General features: G+C 43.5%; 1 protein-coding gene across 2 annotated transcripts in view; it reads right to left on the reverse strand.

Moving 5' to 3' along the window:
• LOC309540851 (uncharacterized protein) overlaps positions 1-23,813 on the reverse strand; it is a 73,769-nt gene that overhangs the window by 7,539 nt on the left and 42,417 nt on the right. The window contains exons 2-5 of one of the 2 annotated variants that reach the window (XM_082238172.1): positions 10,727-10,820; positions 8,335-10,079; positions 2,667-2,763; positions 479-683 (exon numbers count right to left, since the gene is read on the reverse strand). In XM_082238172.1, the coding sequence (XP_082094298.1) occupies positions 479-683; positions 2,667-2,763; positions 8,335-9,887 (1,855 nt within the window). In that variant the 5' untranslated portion in view covers positions 9,888-10,079; positions 10,727-10,820. Of the gene's footprint in view, positions 1-478; positions 684-2,666; positions 2,764-8,334; positions 10,080-10,726; positions 10,875-23,813 lie in introns of both variants that reach the window. The other variant, XM_082238171.1, reaches the window with a different exon arrangement.

Consider the following 23,813-nt stretch of genomic DNA (forward strand, 5'->3'; position numbering starts at 1 on the left):
AAAGAACAAGCGGAAGCCACCTATTGACGGCTCCATCTGCTCAGTATACTTGCAGAACAATTGTTCCAGGTTCTACTCACCTTTTGCTATATCATGCATGAAGTCAAAGAAAGCACTAGATTGAAGCTTAGCTCATGACACTGCCTTACCTTTGCATACCCCTTTTCCTGCATTTGCCAAGAGCCAGTTTGGTCCTGTATGGGCCCAATCCAGGCTATTGGCTGTTGCTATGAATTGTACAGACAGAAAGCACACTGGAGGAGGAGCTGCTACTGTATTCCCTCTCCTCTGAAGGGACCCTGGAATAAGAGGCTACAGCCGGCTGAAAACAAAGTCCACGGCAGTTGAGCGGGAGATGTTTGGAGGCTATCTCTCTGAATGATGGCTGCTAACCTAATGTCAAAACACACCCAGAACGATGAGTGACATGGACAGACCCTGCAAATCACACACAAAGCAAAAGGCAAGGGGGGCATACTGGAGTCTCTCTCTTGCCGGCGCTTCTGGGCATGCTGCCGTGCTGCTGCAGCAATCTTCAGCTCCAGTTGTTTCCTCTTCACAGCATCTGTTGGCATCGGATCACTGAAATGAGGCCGCAGCCGACACTCCCGTTGAGCTTTGGTGCAGTCCGAAGTTTCGTAGGAGATGTCAGAACTTGATCGGCGGCAGTTGGGGCTGGAGCTCTGGAAGAAAAGCAAGGGGTGGTTGTGGGGAGAAGTTTCTACTAAACAATATATGAGATACTTAAATAAGGTAAAGGTAAAGGTACCCCTGACCATTAGGTCCAGTCAGGACCGACTCTAGGGTTGTGGCGCTCATCTCGCTTTATTGGCCGAGGGAGCCAGCATACAGCTTCCGGGTCATGTGGCCAGCATGACTAAGCCACTTCTGGCGAACCAGAGCAGTGCATGGAAACACCATTTACCTTCCCACCAGAGTGGTACCTATTTATCTACTTGCACTTTGACATGCTTTCGAACTGCTAGGTTGGCAGGAGAGGGACCGAGCAACGGGAGCTCACCCCGTCGCGGGGATTCAAACCGCCAACCTTCTGATCGGCAAGTCCTAGACTCTGTGGTTTAACCCACAGCGCCACCCACATCCCTTGAAGATACTTAAATATACATGGCCAAATCCGATACCCAGCGCCCACTACCTCTAAAACCGTTGTTTCTCCTCATACCTTTCTGGGGGGGGGGCAACATCCTCACTCAAGAAAGGAAGCAAAATATGAGCTGTTAGTGTTACATTGAACACATGCTCATGAAATCTGTGTGCAGCTGTTTAAATATGCACATAGTTTAATATTGGGGTGTCAGCAAGCAACATGTCTATTTTATCGGGCTGTATGGGAGAGTTGGCAGGATGGGCAACCATATGTGGACAGTGTATCGCAGCAGCAGCTTTACTCCAATTAAGATGGCAACAGCTCTCTTTCCCCAGCAACCACCGTTTGCAATCCAAACCCAATGATTTGGATTTGTAAGTGCTTGACTGAGGATGAAACGGGCATTCCTCCCCATGCCTTTCCTCACACGCTTTCTGAAGGCTGGAACTTTATGTCTATACTGCATAGTTAAACAACTTTCCAACTGGTTTCATTGTTGTGGGTCATGACCAAGCGATCAATAAACACTTTTCCGTGAAGAATCTACACAGATGACTCTGAGCATCCTCACGCAGCTGTTGTTCACCCAAAGCTCCAGTTGGGTGAAGCTAGGATAATAAAACAACTCTCAACCCAATTTTAAAATATTGTGGGCCCGATCCTGCTAACATCATGTGAACAGGTCCTATTGAAAGCAATGGAGAAAGTTAATCTCCAGTTCCATTGCTTTCAACGGTATTTTGGGCCACTCCAGATATCCTTCTTATTGCGCACATGTGATGATTCATATTCATGCTGGTATCGGGGCGGTTATCCACAATCCCGCTTTCAGTCGTTTGCACCTGTCATCGTTCTGAGGTGAACATACTTTTCAATTGGTGCATGTCCTGTAGCTTCCTGTTGAAACCCTGTAACTTTTCATATCTCAAATGTCCCAGGATTTTTGTTTTGTCCTGCATTTGTTTTGCTACAGAGCAAGATTATCCCTCCAGACAGGAATCATGCAGTAACACTGGGGAAACATTTGCAGAACAACTGATAAAGCAGAATAATCATAGCTGTCAACTTTTCCCTTTTCTTGCGAGGAATCCTATTCGGAATAAGGGAATTTCCTATTAAAAAAAGGGAAACGTTGACAGCTATGAGAGTAACGTGTGGACAGTCCAGCGTCAATCCAACACAATTGCACTAATACTGCATGAATTACACACTATGGAATACACCTCCAAAATGCACCAGTCTGGAGGGGCCCTTAGTCACATGTAACTTTAGCTAGATTTGCACAGTAGTGTTGATGTGCCTTAGGTATCTTCATTCATTAGCTTGTTCCTCGCAGCCACCCAGAAGCAGGAAGGGTGAGATGGGGTGCGGGAAAACAGGAGAGAGAGGGGGGAAGAGAGGTAGAAGAAGGGAGGGAGGAAAAAGCATGGAGAGGAGAGCCAGAAGAGTATTGGTGACAGGGGTGCAGAATAGCTGAGAGCTGTCATAGAAAGTAAAGTTACAGCTCCCTGACCCAACACTTCTGAAACCCCTTTCTGTCCCAGGCCACACAACTCACGGTGGGTTGATGCGAGTCCTCCACAAAAGTGAGGTCATCCTTCTTAAGTTCACAGAATCCTTTGGAGGGAGGCTCAGGAGTAGCTTCGCCACTGCAGCTGTGAAAAAAGGGACACCACCCCAATTAATGTCCTGCACAAACAGCAGTCCAGAGCCAACTCCATGCGTTGAAAGGAAAATGCATCTTGAAAGCTACAGTGTATTATTCTACAGGTCTTCTACCTTGCGGAGTCAAAAGCACCTCATATCTTCTTTCTCTTACATATGCCATTCCATAAATGCACTTCTACTGATGCAGTGGATAATAGGGTTGTGTGTGTGGCTTTTTTAATGAAACATGTTTGTAAATTTAAAGGGTTGCCCCCCCTAATATTTCTGTATAAAAGCAGCATCTAAAGTGCATGAAATCTTTAAGCTTCTTGACCCTCTTAGTTGTTTTATTTGCACTAAGATAGGAGACAACTTTCTGTTCTGTCATGAGAAAGAAAGTGCTCCCCTAAATTATCAGATACCATGAATAATTTCTCATTCATAAATAATGAGGAAACTGTATATCCAAGCCCCAAGGGAGGGAAGAGAGAGGACAAAACCTAGTCACACCCACATATAGGATTAGCGGTGGCAGAAACAATATTTAGCATTTACGTAGCTCACTTGAAGTGTTCACTATACTCGGCACACAAATATGAATGGGTGAAGGGGTTTAAGATTTCCAGGTGTCAATCACACACAAAAATGCATGCTTTGCATATTTGATATATTGCATTTGGAGATCTTGTGAATCATCAGGAGACTGCAGTATCCTTCTGCCTGTGTTAAAGAACTGTATACCATTCTAGATAGTTGCCCTCTAGGCAACCCTTCATACAAAAATGCAAAATACATCTTTTAAAATAAATATTCCCTGTGTGGCCCATCACACATTTTCTCACAAATATACAGTGAATCTTTGGTTACTATGCTGCTTCATATAGCATTTTTAAAATAAAAAAATTACATCATCTAACAAAACAACAACAGAGTAACTATACCAACTCTGGATAGTGACATTGAATAATATCTATATACATATTATTCCTGTGGCTTGGCTCACTTTCATGAATCGCTTTGTAGTATCTGATATGAAGACAGCTCAGAGGTGTGTGACTTGTTCACTCCTGCTTTCAGCTTGTGGTACAGTGTTCTGAATTGATCTGTAAGGAGCTGGTGCATGGATAATCCTGCCTTGTGGGGAAGAAAAGGGAGGTTGGAGTCCATGCCAGTTCGGTGTTCTCCAACTCTGTGGCTCTGCCTAACTGGGATGACAGCGCTTTCTGCCCAACAATGTTATACACACCGTGGACAAAGTCCCAGCTTAGAATGCAGCTAGCTTGTTCTATTTCTCAACTGACGCTGGTTTAGAAGGAAATGCATCAAAATGCAGTAAAAGTATCTCCCCGCTTACGCATGTTCGACTCTCGCGTGGCCATGTATATGCTCGGTGCAGGAAAACAATTAAATAAATAGATTTAAACTTCAAAAAGGCAAGAAAAAGGCAAAAGCAGTCCTAAAAGAGCACAAGAACTGCAAAAATGGTGCGAAAAGAGCAGAAAAAAATGCTAGCAATCCCAGGAGCCTTTGCAACTGCAATCTCATGAGCCTTTGCACCAACCTTTGAGTTGAGTTTGAGAAAGGAGGTTTGGAGGGAGCTATTGTGGTGGAGTTTGGCATGTTTTGGGTGGCGCTTGGCGGGGAAGGTGTTTACAAGATTTAGATGTGGCTAATATTCTGTGTGCCCTGCTTCCCAAACCAGCTGTGGAAGTACATTGGATGCAGAATAAACAGAACTGTGAACACCACCTCACTTTTCCAGAGCAAGAGAGTAGGTAGGCATTTCAGGTGATATGCAAAATGGCAAATTATATTAAAACTACTGGGAATTTTCCTTTGTGGGAAGTTATTTCTCTTTATATTCAAGAAATCATATACACACAGTTCCATATTTATTGGATACTGGAGTGCTCTTATCTGTACATTAGTACTCATTATATATATCCTCTCAACTGCCTCTTAGCCAACTGTTTTTGCATCTATTCTATCTCTTTCTCCCAGGTGAGAGTAATTCTCCCATATGGTATTAGAGCAAGGAATTAATGTAATGGAAGATTTCTGGATGGGGGAAAATGTACATAATGGTACGGCAACTATTTGTGGCTGAGGTGGTTCAATCAGAGATGTGCCTAATTCGAATGAAGCTAGGATGATCAGTATATGAGGTGGGTGTTGTTTTTGTTTCTGCTAGACATGGTAACTGGCTTCAGTTTTTGGAGAAGGGTAGTCCATTTGCCTGCTTCACTGAAAAAATAATTGTTCCCAAGGCTCCACCCTATTTACTACCTCACTGCTGCAGATCCCAAATGGTCCAACTTCATCTTTGATTTTATTATGGAACCATCTTTATCCACCTCTTAAATCAATGAGCAATACTTCAATCTTGAGGCACCCTGCCATCTGGCATTCCTTCATCTTCTCTACAAGCTGGGCCTTTCTGTTATGGCTGAATTTTTCCTCTTCTCACTTTCCCCACATCATCCTTGACATTGGCTGCTGTTTTGACCTTGAAAGAAAACAATATTTTGCCCAGCCCAGCAACTTTACGCACTTTAATATGCTCAAATCCAAATATTTTTATTTTTTATTTTTTTAACCTTGGGAGTTTTCTTTCCTTAACTGCTTTCTCTGTCATTGTAAAATTTTTGCCTGTCTTTATTTAATTCCTTATATACTGGATGCTCTGATTTCCTGCCCATTCACTGACATGGCTATTAATAATGCCCTAGGTTTTCATCTTTCTCTGTCTTCAGAAGTCAGATTCCTCAGAAAGCCTGGTAACACAATTCACAATCAAAAGGTAAAACAGGTAATAAATCAGGATCTCCTTTCAATCATGCTTTCAACCATTTCTTTTTTGCTCAAGTAAAAAAAAATGCTCTACAATTCATGACAGGCTTTAGATTACTCCATGAAGATAAAACACTACAAATTAGAGGCTCAGAATTAAAACATTAAGCTGCTTATAAATGTGCTGAGTAAATTACATTTGGAAGAAAGTTCAGAAATAAAGGGCAGATGTGTTGCATGTAATTCAAACACACACACAAAATTCCAGCAGGATCTTAAGAAGCCAATGACAAGAATAACCCAGGAAGTCTTCCACTTCACATGAACGAATGCTAACTTAATCTGAAATGATAAAATTGTCATGGGTGAAAAGGGTATCAATGGCCAGTAGTTATGAACGCTATATTAGCTCCAGTATGCCTTTCACTACCAGTTGCTGGACAGCATAAGTGCTATTGCGCTCATGTCCTGCTTGTGGGCTTCTTGTAGGCATCTGGGTGGCCACTGTGGTAACAGGATGCTGGACCAAATGGACCTTTGGTCTGATCCAGCAGTGCTCTTCTTATGATTTTATGTGCTGAAAGGATGCTGCTCCATGTAAACAATTGACTGTATGCAGCAGCTCACCTTATGGACTGGCCTCACACCAGATCTCCCCATGTTATTCATATTACTGACAGGTTTTCTTACAACAAGCACTCGGTCAAATCATGCGGCATGGGGGAAATCCACATGGCAAGGCAAGGCACACCTGGCCCCATGGAACAACTGCCACAAGGACCCAATTTCAAGCAGCCTCAACACCACATGTTGCTGAAGTGAACCTAAGGCTTGCAACCCTGTCATTTCACTGCCAAATCCTGAGAATATGTTGCCTCTCAAATCTAGTGACACCCCTGCCGCTGAGCCAGAAACTCCCATCGTCAAGACCAGATCCTCCATGAGATTGCTAAAGCTCTGGAAGAAAATGACAGCTGGGTTTTGAGCAAATAATGGCTCTCAGTTTTACAATTTCAAAGGGAAACTGTTTGGTCTCATAAGCTTTTGACTCAAAGTCATGAGAAGCTTGGCAACTGGTTGAAATGACCATTGTGCTTTTCATAGAAATGAATTAATTTCAGAAAGCTCTGAATGTAAGCAAACTGAGCTTGATAAAGTCCATCTATGGCAAAAGGGATGTTGTGAACAAAAGAAAATAACACTGTGCGATGGATCTCAGTCCCATACTTAGAGAACCCATGGCTTATAAGAGCAGAGGCTGGCTCACCTGAGCAGGAGGAGGTGTTTTACTGCACTTGGGACAATGGAATCTCTATGTAAGTCAGACAAGAGAGCATCAATTTTTTTAGACCAAAGGGCTGCATTTTCTCAGTCTCCAAGCTCCTGTGTGGTTTTTAATGTGTGAATACCCCTTTCATTGACTTTTGCTGCTCTGATGGGTTTCACCAGGCTGTATATTATGTATTTTTTGTTGCGTTTATAGTTTTCTTGTTCTCATTCTTGTTTGTTACTTTTATTTTCAAATTTTGTATTGCCCCATGTTTGCACATCGATAAATAAGATTTTCTGGTTTATTGTGAAATGCTTCTTTCCCCTCCTAGCTCCAGAAAGAGAAACTAGGAAGCCTTGGCTTCCTAGTACATCTGAATCAGGGTTCATGGTTTGTTGATCCGTAACAAACAAACAAACAAACAAACCATAATTACAAGCAAACTTTAAGCCATAGTTGTTGGCCTATGACATGTGGACTTGTTAGGGAACAACAAATCATGATTCCTAGCTTGGATGTAATGGGAAGCCAAGACTTCCTGGTTTGTTCATCGTGCCTGGGGGGAATGAGGAGGGAGTGATTGAGCATGCTGCTCATTTACAATAAACCACAATCTGCCAGAAAATCTGACTTATCATGATATGTGGATGTATATGTGATAGAGCATAGCATAAATCTTTATATATAAACCAATAAGGGTGCCATTCAGTCACCCCGTATGACCCTAAAATAGTGACTCCTAAGCTTATGGTTCCAACAAGGGAATTCAGTCTCTGCCTTGAACTCATCATGGAAACTATCCCTCATAAGATTTGTGTTGTTACGTTGCCCCAAATACACACTGCAGGAAATCTACCAATATATTAGGTCTCCATAACCATTGATAGCTTACAAAGGGCAGCATTTTTTGAATTATTTGCCCAAGTCACCTGAAAGTCAGTTTTCACAGACTTTAATATTATGTTTTGTGTCACCTCCATTCACATGACTGACATTTCCTCCAACCTTCTGCCCAAAGTCAATAATTAACCCACCCTGTGAAGATCTAGATGTGTGTCAATGAACAAGGAGGACCAGTCATTTCAGTGGCTCAAGAAACAGAGCAACCCCCCCCCCCGAGGCAGAGGGAGTCCCCACCCTCTCCACAATCCCCAAGACTACCCTTCTAGATTGTTAGGCAAACTCCTTCCTGACATCAGATATAGCAGTTAGTTAAAAACCCCAGCTTCATCAGTTCTCCCAAAGTGGCATATGGGAAAATGTCTGCACAAATTAACACAGCCCCAACACTGTCTCTTTCCCTACAGCTGCCTGATACCTCAAAGAAAGGAACTCCCCACAGGTCAAAAGGGGGAAAGCTATTAATGGCGTAAGTGTCTGTGCAAATTATTACACCTCTGCAGCATACTGATTCAGCAAGAAAATTCTATAAATTACTTAATGCAGCTAAATTTGAAAGTGCATTTCTAAGTACCCTAAAACTGAAATTGCTCTCAAGAACTCTAACAGAGTCGGTTACCTCTTCTTAATGAGGTCCAGTGCAGAGCCTATAAATTCATCCTTCATTTTCTGCAGCTTAGCTCCATAGCTGGATATATCTGTCGCTTCTAATAGCAATGGGCAGCAAGAAGACTGGTTTTCAGGCACCACTGGCTGTCCAGCATGGTGGAGGACTTCGCTTAGTTGTCTTGCATTCAATCCCTGAGTCTCCCCTTCAGCAAAAGTTTTCCCTCCCTCCTCCCTAAGGGCTGCAGCAGACTGTAGAGGTGGTCTTGGAATTGGACTCGAACAAATGGGGACCGGGATTCTATCTGAAGTTGGCACCTCATAGCACTTGTCCCTAGCCATAGGCATGTTCATCAGGCAGAAGCTCCTGTCCCATGTAGATGAATTATCTTGATAGCCAACAAGGCCAGAAGTGCTCTGGGTATTTTCATGAAATACATCATCATAATAATCTATCGTTGCAACCGTTTCTTTGGCAAGAACTTGCTGGGCACCTGAACAAGGGTTCTGGTTTCTTTTTTCTTCCAACTTTTGGGTTCCTTCCTTCACATCTTTTGTTACTTCACCGCTGCCACCGAGAAAACATGTCTCCTTGATTCTCATCCGCTTGAACTCTTCAAAAGTTGGAATGTAGAGTCTCTCTTTGAAGTCTCCTTTTTTGCTCAGCTCCAAAATCCTTTTGGTGTCTCCTTCCCCCTCATATCCCTTTAAGGATCCAGTCGTTTGGGACTTGACCATGTCCTGGCCATCACTGGCACAATGGAGAGTCAAGTTGGGCGAGCTGTTCTGTCTCCTGATCTGCAATCTTCTCCGAGCTTCTTGCTTGATGTCTTCTGGGTTTGTTAGTCGGCGAGAAAAGCAAGGCCGATGACTCCCCAGAGCTGTCCATGGCCCGTGAGTGAGGGTGGCATGCTGCACAAATATGGTGCAACAGTTCACCGAACAACCGTTCTTATATTGCTGGCATGCCCGGCATTCAGAGCATTCCCTTGGAACCAGGTCATTCAAGGAAACCTGAGGTCTGAGAGGCTTGCAAATCTCTGCAGCTTTACTACTGTGAATTCGAAGTTTTTCCTTTAGGGTTTTTTTGGCATCCCCGTCCACGGAGGAGAAAAGCCACGGAGGCACTTTGGCACAAGGAGGAAGGGTGACGTCTCGCGCTGCAGGTGGAATTCTGTCCAACGCGAGAGGGAAGTGTCGGCAACATTCAGGTGAGCTGGGGGATGGAGTACCTTCTGCAGAACACTTTGACCAATGAGCTGTGCCTTTGTAACGGACGACAAATTCTTTGTCTACATTTCCATAGCGGGGATGGCAATGCGGATCAGCACCCGTGGCCCAGTGTAGATTCTCCACACTTCGATACAGATGTGCCCCTGCAGTGCTGTCTGCTTTGCTCACAGGATTAAAGTCCCCGGTAAAAATGCGAGCGTCCAAGTTCTTCAGAGGATGCATGCTGCTAACTGAGAAATCCTTTAAGCCATGTTGTGCGTACAGCTGATTATTCTGGCAGCTCAAAATTACCCGACAGTGTTCCTGCCTCTCATCAACGCTGATGTATGTCATAGCAAATTGACGCGGACAATCTAACAGGCTGATGCTTTTTGAAGGAAGAGGGCAAGAGGAGGAAGGAGTTGTCGGACTGCTCAGATGCTGTTCAGGAGTCCCAGCCACAGACAGCAGGGCTGCGCTATCAGGGCGCTCACATCAACGAGCAGGCACATCTCCACTGTGAGAGCACGTGCGGATGGAGAACACCTGGTGATGCAAAGAAGAAAAAGGAGCTTACAGAAGAGACACAGCATCCAAAGAGAAGACGGGCAGCCAACGATCACAGAAGTAACCAAAAGGAAGCTTACCCACTACTTCCGACTTTGTAGCTGCTCAGCATGCTCTGTGTGGTGTGGTGTAGTGGTTAGAGTGTTGGGCTATGACCTTGGAGACCACGGTTCAAATCTCCACTTGGTCATAAAGCTCATTGGGTGACCTGAGGCCAATCACTGTCTCTCAGAGTAGCCTATCTCACATAGTTAGTGAAAAGGTAGATTGAGTAGTGGGGAAATTATTCTCCCATCACCACCCCAGGAACCTCATGGAAGCAGGCAGAGTATTACTTAACTTTCTACCTTAAAACTTCTCTCTGTGGAGACACTTCACTGTGGCTAAACATGTGAATGTGCATTTCTTACAGGCAAGCCCACTACATGCACCACTACCCCACATGGGCTCTTTCTGATGTATATGGATTTTGTACTAGAGTACTTACACCTGAATATGATTTCCCCCCCCAATAATAATAATAATAATATAATAATGTAAAGCCTTGCAGAGCATCCCCAGTTTGCATGAATAAGATGTCCATGTTTTCCCCAAGGTTATTTTCTCTTATCCGCTCACAACCTCACCTGGTCCTCTCCGAGCCTAGGAGGGCTTGTTTTGAGATGCTTGATTTTCTTCATGCTTTAATTATTTCTCCTCTGCTGTTCTCTCTGGGGAAGGCTGCAGGTAACGGCAAAGAAGCATTTCTTGTGTGATCAAAGGGTACAACTTGATCTGCCAGGAAAGACAGAATAAAGACAGCACGAGAGGTGAACGTTTAGCAGAGAACAAAGATGGCTCACCACAGAGCAGCACTGGCATAGAGAGAGGTGGGAATCTGTCAGTGAAGAAGTTTCATAGTACGATTCTATAGATTTAATGGAAATTACTCCCAGCAAATTGCAGCTACTGAAGCAGTCGCTGTGAGTTCTTCTCCCACAGTGTGAACCTGGTGTTATGCAAACTATAGACACACCAGCAAGCCAAGTGCTAGATACGTCAGTGAGTCAGGACGTATGGTCTCTCTGACTTAAATTTATTTTAAAAAATAATAATAATCAGATACACACTTGCACTTATGCATATGTGTGTTCATCTTTCCCACTACGTTAAAATAATGCTCCTGGGACTATGTGAATTGGCATGTTGGTGTTGTCACAGTGATTTGCTAATAGATTCTTAACACAGCTGCAACACTATCAGCATTCAGTCTGAAACCAAACAGAAAATCTACACTCCCCCACCAGACCTTATACCAGGTCTGAAAAACTTTATAAATGTCCAATTTATCCTGCTGTTCTTTGTCTTCAAATAATTTGGCATATCACTTTGTGTAAATATAAAAGTAATTTTTAATAAGAAGTCACGCTGATGGCATTTGACTCTGCACCACCTCACAAAAATCTATCCAAATGCCACAAGACATGCTGGAAACATAAAGCAGGCTATATGTGTGTGCCTATGTGGAAAGAAAATCAGAAGTTTATGGGGGGAAATTGTTAGTATTATGCAAAATATGATTTTTATATAATATACCAGTGAGTCTGTTGCAAATTCTTCTAGGATATCTTAAAAATGTTATACACCCAGAACATTGTAATTGGAAAAGAAATCTGCTAAGTACAGCAAAAAAAGAAGCTAACAACAACTCAGTGTACTGTGAGTGTATTCAGATAATGCCAACTGAACAAGAGTGGTTTAATAAACATGGCACATTACCTCACTGAGCTTACTGCAATGCTATGATTAAAAGAAGGAAGACATCAGAAAATAACACTTTGAGAAAACTTGGTTGTTTTTTATCAGTGCTATTTTTCTAGAAAAAGAGGTACTCACCATGAATGCCTCCCTCCTTCTCTTATAATGGCACTGCCACCCGCCTGAAAGGTGCCGGAACTCAGTTCCGTTGGAAAAAAGCCCTGCTCTTTACCCATCAAATGGAACAGAAATATAGTTTGGAACTATTTGGGGCGGAGAAAGATTTGGGACGGAAATACTGCTTTGTTCCCAGTCACAGCATGTCCCAAAATTTTCCTGCTGAAATCCTACAACTTTTTATACAAAAAAATGTCCTGGTTTATTTTATTTTTTGTCCTGCTTTTATTTATTTCTGCTATTTCTACACCACTTAATCACCAAGCTTTCGAAGCCGTATACATACACGTTCCAAAAAGCATACAGTAGGTAAAATCAATCAAAATTAATCATGAAACCAGATTGTTGTGCTACAGTGCCCCTCCAGGCAGCAATAATGCAATAACATTGGGGAAGCATATAGAGCTGGACAGGGGATTGATGTGTGGAAGGTTCAATATAAATCCACTACTAATGCACTATTGCTGTGTCAGTGACATGTTGCAGAATACACCTGACCAAAAACCGCACCAGTCTGTCAGATGAATTGCATTTGGAGAGTTTATAATATAATGAGCTTGCAAGGGAAAGGCCTTTTTTCTCATCATTGTTGCATTTAGTAGTAAACGCGTACGTTTTATGTTTGTGTGTGTATATAAAATGAAAAACGAAGAAAAAAAGGACTTTATCCTAAACCAAGCAATGGACAATAGAATTCAGAAGGGGGCTGAGAGCTTAGACACCAGCTAGGAACCCCCATCTAACCAGAAGGTCCAGAAAAGAACCTTCCTAAGAAGTTGCCTGGATATGTTTAGATGTGGCAAGGTTTGCTGTGTGATTTGTGCTTTGAGTATCAAGGACAGTTGACAATAAATTTGTAAAAGCTGCTGAATACCTGCTGTTGCTGTGGTAGAGTTCCAAGGCTAATCACTAATAACTTACAGAGTGTTAAGAATACTACCTAGCTTCTTACAAATTGCCTTGCAGACGTCTCTTGCCTATGCACTTTGGAGCTCATGTTCCTCACTGGACCACATTTGGAGCCAATCTCCATGCCTGAATGAGTCATCACACAAGAGAACTTTCAGAACACTGTAGATGAAAGGTCACCTCAATTTTCTTTTCGGTTGAATCAGTTCACACATTTAGCTGTGATCCATCAAATGAGGGTAATTCAAGTGGTGTAGATATATGCATGCAGACCTCTTATGTCACTTCATCTCCCCAGATTTCAGATTTTAAGAACCCTTTCACAGCAGATTATGTCCCAGTTTCTGTAAGCTTCTCACATGGGATGCAATTGTGCCTGGCTAATTTGCAAGATGGCTGCATCAAGGCCTGAGATAATTGAGGTTCAAATCCCTATCCAGCCATGAAGCTCATTGGGTGACCTTGGACCAGACACAACCTCTCAGCCTAACTTATCTCACAGGGTTGTTCTGAGAGTAAAATGGGGGAGATGAGAACCATGTATTTCACTCTGGGCTCCTTGGAACAAAGGTGGGGTATAAATGGAATAATAATATTAAGAAACTGAAGGTTTGAATGAGTCCTATAGCTTAGCCAGAGCTGATAAGCCTCTGTGGACACCAGTCAGAGTTTTTCAATCCACGTGACTCCTGGGAGAAACAAATCTCATTGCTTACATAACATTTGCTAATTCGCCTGACTCAAAAATTGTTTAAACACACACACACACACATATCACAAACACACTGTTCTTTGACAAGCACTCGGCAAGCAACAGGACTCCTGCCCCCAGACCATTATTTCTTCCCCATCTCCCCTTGAACCTAGTACATGACAGATTTGACACCACCAGCACCAAAATCACTGAAACAGGTTTAAATGTCTTCCATTCCAGTGACACTGTACTGTACTTAGCTGGCTCATAAAGCTGCTGCCCATCTTCTATTCTATTCAAAATCCCTCCCCACCCACACTACAGCAAAGAATCTGACATATTTAGAGGATTATGCCTCACTGGAATAAATTATTTCCTCCCAAGTCTGCCTCCTGCTTGCCTGCCTGGCCCAGCTTTATTAGAATTAGTGGGAACATCAGGAGGATGAAAAGAGACAAACAAGACAGGAAGAGAGAGGTAGGAGGGGAAAGAAAAAGAGAGAGAAATATTTCAGCACAAATTGGAAAGGACTTATAAAAGGAGCAAGGCAGCCTACAAAATCACCACAGACCTGAGCTGAACTGGTATGTCAGGTGCCCAATGATAATGGGCACATCTTAAAGCAATGGCAAAAATAAAAAACTGCAGCGCAGATTGTTCACTCTGCTCCTGTAGGGATTAGCTAGCATAGCGTTTTGATTCTGGAGAGCGGGTTCCTTAGATTGTCAAAGAGGAGATGGTTGACTCCATGCCTGGGAGAAAACTGCTTTGCTTGCATTTTTCCACTTCAGTTGACACCTCTGCCTGCTCCCTTATTGCATTCCACATGGTTAAATGCGGCACTGGCCGCACTGGGGGGCGGGAGCAGTTCCACGGCACATTACCCTGCACCTCCCTCTATCATCTACTTCCTGGAATAATAGCTCCCAATTAGTAGAGAACAAAGCACCTTGTGACATAATGCCAAACATGACTCTGGGGAGCAGAATGTAAGGAGCAGAGGCCAGAGCAGCTGGCTTTGCTGCAGCATTGGCTAGCAGCGGGCAGATAAAGTGTGCCTGGTCTCGTACCTCTCTAATTCCCACAATTGATGCTTCTCAAATCTCAGCAGTAAATTGGCAGTGGAACAGCATCACTTAAGAGCATCCAGCAGGGAGCCCTCAATTTTATGGCCCTTCTCCTAGATATTTAACCTATATATCTAGCAGAGAGAGCACATATGTTTTAAAGTATCTGATATCAAGACACAGAAGTTATACAGAGTGAAGCCTATCTCCTAATGCATCTCCCCCTCCTAAGCAGACAACAGCCGCCACCCCAAACTAATTTTGGTCATGTCATCGTATGATACACATGGAACTAGTTGACATCAATGATCCAATGTGCATTTGCAAATGCATGCTGTTGAGCCCATTGAATAACACAACTCCATGTGAATCACAGCACAAGGTGAGCAAAAACATTGCTTCATGGTGGGTTGGTCGATAGATAGATAGATAGGACCACCAGCAATGCAGGCAGGCGGAGGATTGTAAGGAGCCTTATGTAACCTTTAATGAGATTTTATAAGTAAAGAGCAAGCAACAAAAAGCCAAAAGATGCACACTGAAATTAAAAGGCCTTTGGAGTCCATTTAAGAACCACCTAACAGGGGGCTACAAAACATTTTTAAGAAAAGCAATTCCAGAGATGCAGGTGCATCACTAAAAAGGCCCTGTCCATGGTACCCAACAGCCTGATCTTTGTGAACCAGAACAATAGCACCTCTGAGGCAGATCCTATGGCATGAGCAGGTTCTATATGGGTGCAACCAGTCCTTAAAATAACCTCCAAAGCATTCAGGCTCCAAACACCAGCCTGGCTCACAGCACTCTTGTGGAGCAACATCGCAGAAGAGTGGTTTCAGGCAGCCTCCATACGGAGGCTGTAACCTTTGGATCAGCACCATGAGACTTTCATTTCTCAGACATCACTTTGGGGATAGCTTTTAACTGCAGATAAAGCAGGCAAGATGACTGTGCCATTTGGATAGCAAGTTCTCCAGTAGTTCCAAGTCTTCACTTCTGGTAAGCACTGCTTCTCGGTTGACATGCAAAGTCTCCAGCATGCTCAACATCAGTAGGAGGGACATTGTCTCAGCTCCAAAAACATCCCTGGGTGGTTAGCAGGCAGCAGGGTTCTGGCATCGCCCATATCCAAGCATTGTAACGCCATCTGAATTTTACTTGAGCAGCTTGTTTCTTTGCTGGGAATGAGGCACCATTTCGGACAGAGGTTTGGCCTGTGCTTTGGTTGTGCCTGACCCCAAAGCTTCTCAGAAAGACAGAATGGGAAAACAAGTCTGCAAAACAGTTGCATTCTTGCGCCAGGAGGGAGTATTTGGGAGTTTGCTGGGGTGAATCAGGGTAAGGTTTGGATCTGTAGAAACTAGCACCTTCACAGACCCCCAAAATGCCCCCAAGCTGGCATGGTTAAATCCTCTCCACTTGTTTACAGTGGGAGAGAAATCAAGTTTTTAAAATAAAAACAAAAAACAGAAAACGGCTGATGACTGCAAAACTGCTTACTGCCAGTCTGAGTGCCTAGTAGGACACTGGATTACACAGTTTGGTCACATTCAGCCCCTCATCCCACCCTGGCCTTTAGTATTTCATTCTAAAGCTGAGACTCATCAGGATTCTGCTGATATACTATCAGTAAAATGGCAATCATGCAGATTTCTAAGTGAGCAAATATAAAATATTTTAAAATGTCATTTTATTTACTATCATGTATCGATTTTAGTTAACATCCACGGGTATAAGCAAACTGGATATTTATTAATAAACTTCTAATTCTACCATACCTGCTGATGCAATGCAGTGTGTATGTATACTGTGCCATATACAACTGATTATGTTCAGGAGAAGAAAAGAAATCTAGATCGGAGTCCCTAAGATGAGTGGATGGTAGCTTGCACCTCTCTTTCCGGTCAGCAACTGAACAGCAATCCACCCATCACCTATTATTCAGTATAGTTTCCAGTAATCAGATATTTGAGAACATAAAAGGAGTCTCATAACCAAACTACCAGAAAAGCCATGGATCATTCTACTATATTAGTTTGTCTCTGGGAGTGAGCAAAGAGCATATTAAGCACAATGTCTAACTGCCAGACTCACCAGTATACAATTATAAAAGAGCCCAATTCCCAATCCAGTTCCCATTTACTGCGCAGAACCTATATGTTGCCCATAATTTAAGAATTAAGCACTGTTCCAAAGAGACACCAACATTGTGGCAGTTATTTTAAAAAAACCCTGTACAGATAGTCAAACTATTCTGGGGTGAATGTGGTCACCTGTACCATTCTGTTACAGATTTTTTTTTTTAAAAAAAGCCAATGATAAGTGGCAGATGTGTGGTGAAATATGAGGTAAAGTGGTACCCTATCATCCTTGGGGACAACTAAATGTGACATTAAAAGCACAGCTTGGCATAGCACATATAAAGAGTAGCCAATGCGGTGTCCTCCTGATGCTGTTGGACTATAGCTTCCATAATTCCTAATCACTGTCCATGCTGTCTAAGGCTGATGACAGTTGTGATCCAACAACATCTGGAGGGCTTCAATTCAGCTACCTCTGGTGTATATCTTTTAACAACTGCGAATAGCAGCTCTCTGCATCTGTGACTCAAGAAAAGGCATATCAGGCATGGGCACATGAACACAGCCAGCTAAGTTTACACTCCCCCCCTCCCCCCGCAACCTTGGCAGAAAATCTGACAACCTTAATGCTATGACTGACCCCAGAGCAAGATCCCAGGTCTTCCTCTCAGTGCTTACCTAGGTGCTATCTAAAGACCCAGCTAGATTTTATGCACAGATGGGTGCATCTTTCTCTATCCACCTTTTTCTAAAAAAATACCCAAAAGTGAGACTGAACGTTTTACTGGAAGAAACTTTTCTTGGATTTTCCCGAACTAACCCCATCCACCCAACTGCTTTTGGTGGGAATAGATTTTGCTATTACTTAAAGGTGCAAGCTCCAAAGTCTTCAGAAGGAAGAATAAAAAAATTCCTTCCAGTAGCACCTTAAAGACCAACTAAGTTAGTTCTTGGTATGAGCTTTCGTGTGCATGCACACTTCTTCAGATAATTCAGAAGGAAGGTTAAGTATCTAGGCATTTGGTTAACATCAAGAAACATAAACTTATATAAAAACAACTATGAAAAAATCTGGCTTGATGATATATTTTTGTTAAAATTATTGTGCTGAAATATGTAATTATTTTTTATTTTTTTATTTTTTTATTTTTAAATAAATTCTTCAGAAGGAGAAAAAAATGGGAAAAGATCTATTTTGGACATTATCTATGGGTAAAGTTGACCATAACAAAAAATGACAGAAATGCAAGCAAGTGCCAGTTTTTTGTAGAACTAAATTTGCTTTTATTGAAATGTTATTCTTTATTTATAATATGTTACCGCATATTTGATTTGATTATTGCAATCAAAATGCTGCTTTTTATTTGGTTAAGGATTGGTTACTGTTGCAAACTGCTTTAGGCTCAGCTTGGTTGTTAGAAAAAGCAGCACACAAATATTAAGGTAACACAAATCAAGAATTGTGCAAGCCCGTTCCCCTACTGATCTTCACTCCCAAAGTCTATTAAACACTGGTATGACAGTAAAGATAAGCTTTTAAGGGTTTTGCTGATGCATGAAATTAAAAAGAGTAAATTAGATGCTACTTTAACGGTATTATCAGAAACCATGTGTGGTTTTAAAAAAGAAAATGAATAGTAAAAGTTTGTGTATGAGTGAGTGAGCATGCAAGCGCATTTTTATCAAGACTGCAGTGCTGGGAGATTTTGCTCTTCCCAAGAACTCTCCTCCCTCCACACACACACCAGGCATGGGGAAAATCACACACGCCCTTCAGCTTACTACTAGGGTTCTTCTTTTGTGGGGAGAGAAGTGTGGTTGCCAGCATGGTGCAGTGGTTAGAGCGCTGGACTAGGAACTGGTCGAAAAGGATCAAATCCCCATTTAGCTATGAAGCCCATTGGTTGACTTTGTGGGGCCAGAACTGTGAAATGCACAAGGGGCACAATTCCTAGAACACTGCGTTGCTAGCTAGCTAGTCACTGCCTCTTGACAATGCGTATTTCCCCATCCACGTGTCTGCTGTACGGATGGCAGGAGAAACCTATTGTTGAAAAAGGAGAGTTGCAATTGGTTAATTTAAATCTATATGTCACTGGTGTGGCCTGATAAGATTGGTCTAGAAAGGAGAGAGAGAGAGAGAGAGAGAGAGAGAGAGAGAGAGAGAGGAGAGGAAGAGTCCTTCCCCCCTGTTTCCTCTTCTGCCATTTTTACCATATAAGGAAAGGAAGCTGCTAGCAGGATGCCCCACAGCAACCACCATGCAGTCTTGACTCTCACTGCGAAATCTGCCTCCTGTCCTGGTGGCTGAGGATGATGCAGGAAGGAAAAAAGCCACGTGCCCTTTGCCTGATCTGGGGTTCCTGGCAGGAGGGCATGCTAGCTGGCAGCCTCCTATGCCAGATCCTAGGAATCACCCCCAGTAACGTGGCCGGTGAAAACAGCCTTCCCTAATTAAGATCAGGAGCAAGAAGTTAAATGGAGCAGCAAGACATGCATTGTAATTTTATTCTGCCATCCTGCCTAACCTTTACAAGTGTTCTGCCTCCTAATTAGAACATAATTTTACTTTTAAACATGAAAACGTTTTGAATGAAATTATTCTGGAGGAACCATATTTTGTGGCACATTGCCCAGCTCTGCACTGTTCCGAAAAACTTACAGCTTTTTATCTGCTTTGGCAAGCATTACGTGTAACGGTGGCTGTGCCTGTTTTGGGAACTGAGCACCCTAAACCTGAGCCTGAACTGAGGAGAGAGAAAGGGGAAAAACAACCCTCAGTTAAGCAGCATGGCTCTGTGAAATGGCTGCACGGTTACTTTATGACAGCTGATGGACTTTAGGATCTTTTGCTAACTGGGAAGATCACGGAGCAGAAGAGCTCAGGATTTCTGAAACAGGAGCCCAAGACTTGGCAGAATTGGGTTTCCCCATAGGCAGTGTCCCACTTAATGACTTCTTGTTGCTATGACATTACAGTCATACTTCGGGATAATTATGCTTCAGGATAAGTATTTTTGTGTTGGGCTCCACAGCGACCCGGAAGTAACGGAGCGCGTTACTTCCGGGTTTTGCCACTCGCGCATGCGCAGAAGGTCAAAATGACATCACGCGCATTGGCAGAAGTGGCGAAACGCGACCAGTGCACGCGCAGACGTGCTGTCGCGTCTTACGTTCTGTTTGGGATTTGAATGGGGCTCCAGAACAGATCCCGTTCGCATCCCGAGGTACCACTGTACAGTGGTACCTCGGGTTACAGATGCTTCAGGTTACAGGCTCCGCTAACCCAGAAATAGTACCTCAGGTTAAGAACTTCACTTCAGGATGAGAACAGAAATCGTGCTCCGGCGGTGCGGCAGCAGCGGGAGGCCCCATTAGCTAAAGTGGTACCTCAGGTTAAGAACAGTTTCAGGTTAAGAACAGACCTCCAGAATGAATTAAGTTCTTAACCCAAGGTACCACTGTATTGATCCATAGACTTTAGATAGAGGGAAGTTCGAGGGAAGCCATCATAAAAGCCAGGGACCCTTTGAGAAAGGCCAGTATTTGCACACAGATGGATTGAAAGGACTAACTAAACTCCTTTGATGATACTCTCTGCCTTTTAGCTTACTTTTGTCATTTTTTAAAAAAGGGTATCACTCAGCAAATGTCCAAACCTGTAGGTATAGAAAAGGGATTGTGACGGGGGCATGAGAAACAGTCAGGTAGGCACATGGGGTGTGTGCATGAGCGTACTAGTAAAACAGGTGTGAGGCAATCTATGGCCCTCCAAATATTGCTGAACTACAACTCCCATCACAGCTGGCTATCAGCCATGCCTGCAGGGGCTGATGGGAATTGTCATTCAGTAACATCTGGAGGGCCAAAGGTTCCCCCACAGTAGCTATTTACTTATTTTATTCATTTATTTAATCCACTCTTCTCTAATGCTCTTGCAGTTTATTGCTTATGATGGACAACCGGCGTAAGTTCCACTGGCTGAGCCCAAGATCTGCCAAATTCAAACTCCCTCATCCCAGCAGATATTGATTTTGGATTGAGCTCTAAGTCTTGAGGGATACTTAAAACACAAGTATCACACAACCTAAGAGCAGCCAAGTCCCAGGATGAGAGGTATCTGGTTGCCACTTCTGTAGCTGCAACTTTTTTCTTGTCACTTCCTATGCCATGAGGTCTATGGTGAGGATTAAAAGGCTTGCAAATTTCTGCTGTGCCTTTGCACACACTCATGAGCTGATCAGCAGCGCCTTCAAATTCTGCTTTTGACAGAGAGCCACATCTTTACCCGCCCACAGATGCAGTGTGGTGGGTATTGCTTGGGAAGTTGGACAAAATGGCCTGGTGAGCCAGAGATTCCCCATTGCTGCCCAACAGTTATGCTGAAAGAACCCAGCACTCAAACTGCCTGATTCAAAAAGAGGTGTGGAACCCAGCCTTAAGCAAACAGTGGATTCAGGGCCATCTTACCCATAGGCACTAGGGATGCGGGGCACCCGGGCGCCAGGCTCTCAGGGGCACCAGGCCGAGAGCCCGTCGGTTGGAGAACTGCAGCAAGCTGTTCTGCTGCAGGTGGCTCTGCGCCGCGAGTTCGGGGGCAACCAAGCCAATGAGACGCTGAGGCAATCAGCCGGCTCCGCCCTCCTGCACGTCTGGGACTTGGCAGCCGGGGGGGGGGCGCCGGGCAGATCTTTGCACCCTAGCATCGCATATGCATAAGACAGCCCTGAGTGGAGTGGAGTGGAGTGGATTGCATCACACATGCATGCACACATGCACGTGATTTCTCTACACTTGTTTACTGAATACGTACTAGTTAATAACTGACACCCGAATGTGTGGACCCACTCTAACGTAAAACATTACACTGGATCCAGCGTTCTCACGAACAAGACTCCTCTGAGGACACACCTGCTGGAAGAAAGGCATTGGGTGGTTTGGCTGGTTTCTCCTTCCCATTGTACCTCCTGTATATTTGCTGTGGAGGGTTGAGGGTTGGAGGAGACCTGGTGCAATGGGAATCAATGAACACTCTGCCTTCTCCTCTCCTTCCTCCAGCAGGAGCCTCCACTGGACCTCAGCCCCAAGAGATTGATAGGAACCCTTCTGTTCACAGAAGAGTCACTCAGAAGCTAACACACTGCACTTGTAAAAGTTCTGCTCACGGTATTCAACTTGTGATATGGCCCATGCATGCATGCATGCCCATCCCTTCATGCAGCAGTCACTGAGAGATAAATGTGCATTGATGAATGCTTTAAAAGCTCGAGGGTGGGTTGGGTTCCTGACAAAGGGGAGCACAAATATACTTGGGCCTGGCCAGGTCTCCTTCAGTACAACCCTTCCCCACGTTTTTGATGCAATTGCATCACATGCTGGCAGGCACAAAGCTAGTTCTGCAATATTCTTTTCCAATATATGGGGGTTGTTTTATTCCTGTGCTTTCAGCCATGGCAGCAGAATGCTAGAATGCTCCTTTAAAAGAAATCAGAAACAAGGTTCCATACTTAGAAATGTCCTTCGAGAAAAAGGAAATAAAAGGCTCAGAAAGCTATAAAATCAGCCAGCATGGAAATTAATAAAAAGAGCAGCAATAGAACGGGAAGCAATTTATATTGGACACATCTTCCATTTCGCTGTCGCCCTCGTAGCAGTGGCACTCTCTCTGAATGCAAAATCAGAAGCAGTCAGATCCAAGAGATGGAAAAACCCTGCATCTGAAGAGGACAGGGGAATCCGCTTCGATTCTGCCAAATGCTAAGCCAGTATTGCTTCCCATGCTCGTCCATCAGAGGGCAGTTATCGTAGCCTTCCAAAGACATGCCACAAAAGAAACTTTTTCAAATTCACAGCACAGAGCCAGGTTATCTCTGAATTCAATGGCTAGGCCTACAGCAGGTAAAAGAGAATAGAGGCAAAAGCCTATTCTTTTCAGATCCAGCAAGAGAATGGAAAAGAATAGATTTTACACATTTATTGGCAGGGGATGGGGAAGGAAGTAAGGCCGGCTAGTGAGGATGGAAAGCTGTCTGACAATATCCCTTCACTAGCAAAGCTGCTCATGTCCTACAAAATCAAAGGCTTTTCCTCAGAGGATATCATTTCCAAAATCTATGGATGCACTTTTATTGCTGAGATACATGGTGCAGTTGAGTTGCTTTAATATTCCTCCCCCCCCCCAATTGTATGACACTCCAAAACCTCATCATCTGCAATTAACTAGTGGAGAAAACTTCATCAATCACAAACAAAGCAAAGGTCCTTATTAAAGTGTTCCTCTGAGACTGATAATGGGAAACCAATTTGTCCACTAGTATCTTCTTCTACGGCAGTCAAGGGCTGATGGGAGTCGTAGTCCAAAATTAATGGAGGGTGCCAGGTTGGCACAGGTTGCTGTACAATGAGCTGAAGTCTGAGGCACCGCAGAACCTTCTGTGAGATGTGAGGGTTCTGCAGCAGATATTCAAAAGTTCCTTAACGTGCAGATTTATGTGCAAAGGATCTCCTGGATCAGGACCTATGAAAACATCTGCCTTATAAACGAGAGGCTGCATTGCAGTAACCACACCCACACTGCTTTGTGATGCCATTACATCACACAGCAAAGAGTCAAAAATTATTGGCAGCCATAGGATGGAGCAACAAATATTTCGATCAATGGGGTGAGGCTGATTCAGTGCAATCTCCAAGAAAAAGAAACTCCTCAATAACATACTGCTTTTTCAATTTCAACAGTCCTTTTCTGACAGGAAAACCTGTGTGTTTGGGCTGTACCTCTTTAGACTGCTGGTAGAGCTCCCATGACAGAATGTTCCTCAGCACTGTCAATAAATAATAAATAAAACTCCTGCATGCTGAAAATTAGTCTGTCAGGATAAAAGCCAGGCTAGACTCCTCCTCTCTAACATCTAGTTTTCTATATGCAGAAAACACTCAGCACTCCTCCAGACTACCTGTCGATTGAGCGTTCATCCCAATTTGAAGCTTGCACAGCAGTTAGAATATGCTCTGTCTTCATTTGAGTGCTCAATTTGAGTGGGGAGATTAT

Source organism: Podarcis vaucheri (assembly GCF_965113315.1).
Source record: "Podarcis vaucheri genome assembly, chromosome: 1".
NCBI lineage: Eukaryota > Metazoa > Chordata > Lepidosauria > Squamata > Lacertidae > Podarcis > Podarcis vaucheri.